The sequence below is a fragment of the Silene latifolia genome, chromosome 8, assembly GCF_048544455.1.
Source record: "Silene latifolia isolate original U9 population chromosome 8, ASM4854445v1, whole genome shotgun sequence".
In the NCBI taxonomy this organism is placed as follows: domain Eukaryota; kingdom Viridiplantae; phylum Streptophyta; class Magnoliopsida; order Caryophyllales; family Caryophyllaceae; genus Silene; species Silene latifolia.
Genome location: NC_133533.1, coordinates 47,463,022 through 47,469,477, shown reverse-complemented (window position 1 = coordinate 47,469,477; position 6,456 = coordinate 47,463,022). Strand labels below are relative to the sequence as shown.

The 6,456-nt window shown below is 41.5% G+C and overlaps 1 protein-coding gene across 1 annotated transcript; it reads left to right on the top strand.

Annotated features, from left to right (window-relative positions):
- The first annotated feature begins 4,121 nt into the window (after nt 1-4,121).
- LOC141594332 (uncharacterized) lies at nt 4,122-5,265 on the top strand. Its single transcript, XM_074414422.1, has 2 exons — nt 4,122-4,223; nt 4,467-5,265. The coding sequence occupies exons 1-2, from the start codon at nt 4,167-4,169 to the stop codon at nt 5,055-5,057; spliced, it is 648 nt and encodes a 215-aa protein (XP_074270523.1). The 5' UTR covers nt 4,122-4,166; the 3' UTR covers nt 5,058-5,265.
- The last annotated feature ends 1,191 nt before the right edge of the window (nt 5,266-6,456 follow it).

The window sequence follows — 6,456 nt, the reverse complement described above, 5'->3', positions numbered from 1 at the left end:
GGAAAAACTTGGATCACTTTTTATAAGGAATAATCATGCGTTGGGGTGCCCACAATGGTTTTGGGCACCTCCACCGCTATACAAAGTATTTCCTTAGAAAATCCGTGTTCCAATGGCACCCCCCATGTCTCTTGTGCCCCCCCCCGGTCCGAGACGTTTATTAGAGTCAGGGGCCGGATGGGAGTTACTGGATTACTCCTATCCGTTGAAAAACGGATTTTCTATCCGTCCCGTCGGAGCTTTGTCTTGGGTCTCCAGCTACATACTTGCTGAGGCTCCCCTTTCGGATTAGCTCCTCGATGGCGTTCTTCAGATGCTGACAGTCGTCGGTCTTATGGCCGGGCTGGCCGTGGTAATCGCAAAATTGGCTTGTGTCGCCTTCCGCCTTTGTCCTGGGGGGTCTTGCCCATTTCTGCCCTTCATTTTTGCTCAGGGCGAAGACCTCGGCCGCTGATTTAACCAGGGAGGTGAGACTGTTGTACCGCCTCGCGGTGTATGATCCCGAACTCCCCCCGGCGCCCGCCGAGTTCTGCTTTCTATTATCTTTCTCAGGCCGTGACCTATTGTTGTCACGGCGTCCTTCATCTCTGTTATCTCGGCGGCTGCTCCTCTCTGGGTGGCCAGCTTCGCTGTGTCCTACCCAGGTCTTGTGGTAATCTTCCACCTTTACGGCTTGGTCGGCCATCCTTCTGGCGGAGTCCAGGTTGAGGTCCGCGCACTTGATCAGCTCGTTTTTGAGCTCGCCTTTCGGGAGGCCCTTCATCAGTGCGAAGGCCGCCAGTTCGGTGTTCAGCTCACGGATCTGCTGAGCTTTCGCGTCGAACCTCTTTACATAGCTTCGTAGAGTCTCGTCCTCCCCCTGTCGGATAGTGAGGAGGTCCGATGTCTCCACGGCCCTCCTCTTGTTGCAGGCGTATTGGGCTACGAAGTTATCCCTTAGGTCGGCGTAGCAGTATACCGAACCATTAGGCAGCCCCTTGTACCAACTCTGGGCCATCCCATGCAGGGTTGTCGGGAAGACTCGGCACCATACCTCATCAGGCTGCTCCCATACCGACATGTAAGACTCGAAAGCCTCGGCGTGGTCGGTTGGATCACTCTCCCCTGTGTACGATAGGGCCGGCAGCTTCAGTTTGGTCGGCACGGAGACGTCGAGGACGTAGGCGCTGAGGGGCTGTCTGACCACGTGTCGAATGACACGTGGCGACCGGCTCCTCACAGCCCTAGTCCGGCTTCTCTCCCTGTGGCGGGAAGGGCTTCTTGTTCCCCGACTTTGGAAGGTCGGGCTTCTCTCTTCAGTTCTTCGGGGGTGGCCTCGACGATGTCGCGGCGACACTGTCCTCCCGCGAGTGTGGGAAGGACTTTGGTCGGACACCGACAACACGGGCACCGCTGGCGTTTTGGTACGCCCAACCTCTTGCAACGCTCCGGCTAGGTTGTTCGGAGTCACCTTGGGGACCTTTGGGTGCGCTGCTGTGACCGTCGTTACGACGGGCGTTAGCGGCGTGCTATCCATCAGGTCCAGGAATAGCTTCAATTTCGTTGCATCGACCACATGTCCCAGGACAGTGACTTGGTCGGCAGGCAGCGGTGTTTCTGGGAGTACCGACATCCCGTACGCCGGTTGAATTACCCGGCCGGTGGGGGACTGCCCGATACTCGAATTAGGGACTTCATCGTCTTGGTGGAATTCGGTTTCGTCACTCACAATTACCTCTGGTTGTTTTGACATCTTCGTAGCTTTTTGGGTGGGTTTTGTTTTGTGTTTTTAAGGGATTTGATTAACTTTTAGTATCTTTCCCCACAGACGGCGCCAATTGTTCCGGGTGTGATTACGGAGCAGTGTTGTTTACCACGCGAGCTAGGTGAATGATGACTTTGCTTGACTCTTCTTTTCGGCCTCTCCTGAAACAATGAACAAACTGAGGGCTCGGCTTGGCACCGAGCGTACTCACTCCGATGCTCAAGTCAGTAAACTTAAAGGGATTAAGTTGTGTGTAACTTGGCAAAGTATGTTGTAGAGAGATAAGGGAGTTTATACCAGATTATGAGTGGTTTAGGTTATGTTTCGATATCCTTTCCTCAACGAGGGTTGAGGAGTATTTATAGACTTTCACCTTTTGTCACGTAGTGGCCAAGTGGCTAGCAGGCGGAAAGACCGTTCTACCCTCGGCCGATGGACCCATGGCAGGCCGGCCGAGGGGTCTTGGATATGAGTACGCGGATGTGTCTCCCGGCTGGCTGGTTGCCTAGCCGGGACCCAAGTGACAGGCCGATAGGCCGCATCGGCTAGGCTGTCCAAGGTGTTGACTTGCTGTGGATATCTTTGACCTTTGCTCAATATGTTGACTCGGTCAGCGGGTGCAGAATATGCCCCATCACTAATTTAATACGGTTAGCCACGTGTCAAGCCACCATTGGTTTGTGTACAAATTTTTTGTACACTATGTGTATCTGTATCATCTTCCAGGGATTTCATATCCCTTGATGCTCTCCTGAACGTTGGAAGGTAGCCGTTGGGTAGGGCTTTTGGGCTTTGTAGCATATTAGAGCTCATCAAATCATCACACGTATTATAAAGCATGATAGAGCAATTTCTTTCTAGATTATATTAATTCGTTGATTATTTGGTTGACATCGAAATAAGAATCCTGACGAAATTTGTTCACATGAAATATCAACTTTCGCTAAAGTTCATATAAATGCAAAAAGTTTGTTTGGTTTATCATCATCATGTAAGAATTTATCTCACAAGAATATCCGATAATTAGAAGATTCAGAATAACCGATATTTTGACCATTTTCTTCAAAATAAAATTGATAATCAAATAACTTCACTTTTATACTTTAGAAATACGGGGTAATTTTAATTCTCATAATTTTTCTTTATGAACCAACCTAATTAATCTCTAGCATTCAACTACTAGCCTACTAACAAGTATCTAGTTAAGAAGGTGTTATCTAATTATGTGTGTTAATGTCAGGATTAGATTAACGGCTTTGCAGCCTCCAATTAAGGTTACAGTTCGCCACGTGCATCTTCAATCGTGTGTCTCTTCAACAGCTTCACAACCTTAACTTGCGTAAATGTTATTTGACATTAAAATAACTAGAAACAAAATTATATAATTGAAATCTTTCTAATTCTCTTCTATGATGTATTTGGGATGTACCTTTGTAATCCTTACGTTTTTGGTAAAGAAAAATAATCTTATTTGGGATGTACAATAAAAATTATTCCATCCTAGTACACTAGTATAGGGTCAAAAATTGATGGACAAACTAGGGTTTACCATAATAAGCATAAATATAATAGTTGGGCCTCAATCATCACCTTAAGGTTTTGGTTGAGTTGGTTCATCTATCATGGTATCAGAGCCAGAGTGACCAAGAGGTCACGGGTTCAAATCCTGGCAGCCTCCAATAACTCACGAAGTTGAAATTCAGCACATGGTATGAGGGGGCCTGTGCACTAACCACTCTTCGAGCCCAATGGGCACTCGAGTGAGGGGGCGTAATAAGCATAAATATAATAGTTGAGCCTCAACCATCACCTTAAGGTTTTGGTTTTGGGCCTCAACCATCACCTTAAGGTTTTGGTTGAGTTGGTTCATCTATCATACCATACTGCCATAAGAAGTTAAACGTAAGCAAGGAGCCAATGAATAACACGATGTGCGTCTTACTATTATACTCCATTCATCCCATTTTTTTTATTATCCTCCTTTCTTCAAACTTTATCCCACTTTTATTATGCCCTCCTTTCTTCAAACTTTATCCCACTTTTATTATGCCCTTACTTAATTTAATATGATAAATTAGTAAACTATCAAAAAAAAAACGATAATAAAAGTGAGATGGAGAGAGTATCTTGCCCGCGGTTTCATAATAAAATTTGTATAGTAAATAAATACGCTTGTGTACTTCATAATTAGACAAATATAATTTCTTTAGTACAGAGGGTATCTCATAAAGATCTAAAGCAAATAAAAAAATTAAAGAACCTGCCCTAGTCGGTTCTTCCAAAGTCGGAGTGAATGCCAATTATTATTGGTGTGTATATATATACACACAAGTATAGTCTTACTTGTCATTGCACTTCGCTCCTCCAAACCTTCTTAGAAGAATCAAAACAATTAATATACTCACTTTCAACGTTCATTAAAATGTCTCATTGGTCTGCTGATAATGCTACTAAAGCTTACCTAAGAACCATAAAAATGGTGAGTTTTAATGGAATTATATATAAAACAATATCCGACTCAATAGGTTTACGTTTTTAAGTTTTTGTTATGAGTATTTTAATCAAACATAAATAATCAGTTAAGTTAGAAGGAACACCGCTTTTTAATGATTCTTTGGTTTGACGAGTATATGTTATAATGCTAATTAACAATATGGTTTCTTTAAAATGATATTTCATATTTAATGTTGACGATTAATTTTTTATGGTTGTTTTTGTGTAGGGGAAAAGAGGAAAAGAGCCTGACGTGGCAGAGTTTATATCAGCCCTAGCAGGAGGAAATAATGCCCGACTCATGGTAGAGGTATGTGGGTCAACTTCCGGCCCAACTACCATAGGCCTAGTGGCAGCGGCCCAACAGACAGGCGGGAAGGTGATTTGCATTTTACCGGGTCCAAAAGAGGTCCAAACATCAAGATCCGAAATGTCAAGGTACTTGAACCGTGTAGAGTTTGTGACGGGGGATCCAATTACTTTGTTGACTGGTGATTACAAAGATGCGGACTTTGTGACAGTTGATTGTAACATCAACGGTCACAAATCAATTTTTAAGGCGGTTAAGAAGGACCGAACCCATGTTGAGGACGGTCCATTTGTTGTAGGGTACAATGCCCAAAATATGGTACCCTCATGTAGTGAATTAGGAGGTCATTTCTTACCAATTGGAGAAGGTCTACTAGTATGTGACAAAGTCCATAAAGATAATGGAATGAGGGGTTTTGGAAGTGCTTTAGGTGGTAAAAGGAGTAAATGGATAGTAAAAGTGGACAAGTGCACCGGGGAGGAGCATGTGTTTAGGGTCACTTGCCCTTAACATTAAGGGATAAATGCCTAATTAATTGGGGTAAATTAAAGTGTAAATAATTAAGGGAATTCAAACACATCTAGCTTTGTGGTTTTTGGAAAAGCTTAGATGTTTGTTGTAGTGTTATTTGTATTTTCTTTTTGAGTATATGTTGGAGGGTCCTTTAAAGTCACAAATAAGTACTTATAGATTTATTCTTATGATCATAGATTCATAAATGAAGGAAAAAAAATGTATTCTTATAAGTTTATTCTTTTTTTTTTAAGTTTATTTTCGGTCCCCTATGAATGTCAAAATAATTCATGTGTAATTTTTCAGAAATAAAGTGTAAGTGATGTGTGTCTTGTCTAGGTAATAAATACTCTTATTTCATTTTCTTATAGATTAAAAAAATTTGGTCCAAACTTTATTTTCTTCCAAGGAAAATCAGTATCTATCTATCTATCTATCTATCTATATTAATAAAGTAAGCTTTTTTCGAGCGATTTCAGAGAGTCCAACCTTTGCAAAATACCTATGGTTAATAAATATTGATTCTAAAAAAATAAAAATATTGTAAAAATTTAAAAAACTGACGTCCAGTGAAATCAGTTTACAGTCCTATAGACCGTGTACTTCCATATTAATAGAATTATTCTCTAAAACCATCTCAACAACCATTATAATATGTATATTGAAACATAAATAGAATCCCATCCAAACTCCTTCCTCCAGCTAATTCTCTCAGTCCAGCCAATTCCCACGTTCCTGTAGACATATTTTTGGATTCAAATTAGGATTATTGTACAAACTATGTAGAACATAATATTTGACTCAAAATAGGAGTATTGTACATACTATAAATACAAGTTTTTTTGTATCTCAGTTGCCACACAAATTCTATTCCATAATTCTATTTCATAATTTCATAATTCATATATATCTTCAGAACTACCTGTGACTATGGCGGTTACGTTCATGCTTCCATATATGGTAATACTCTAATTGACAGGTTCCGTTGAGTCCTGAGGGAGATGTTTACGTGATGAACCACTTTGGTATTGAAGCGAACAAATCACCATATCGTGTTGTTAGTGAGAGCAAAATTATGTTAAAGTTTCAGTTTAACACTTACATTAAAGTTTCAGTTTCAGCATTGACTTCAACGAATAAATAAAAGAATATCGTGGTCAGCCCAACATTATTGTAGTAGTGACTTCTACTTTAGTTAAAGGCTATAATATGGGTAAGCAATCCTCTTTGCCATCTTAATTCTTTTATTGTCTTGATTTTAATAGACAGATTTCTGACTATATTCATATCCATTGCATAATAAAATATCCTCGGCGACAGGCAAGATGTGGTACAAGCATCAATTAGTAGATCGTACATATGGGATGAATGCACTGTATATACCCTTAAGAAGAGC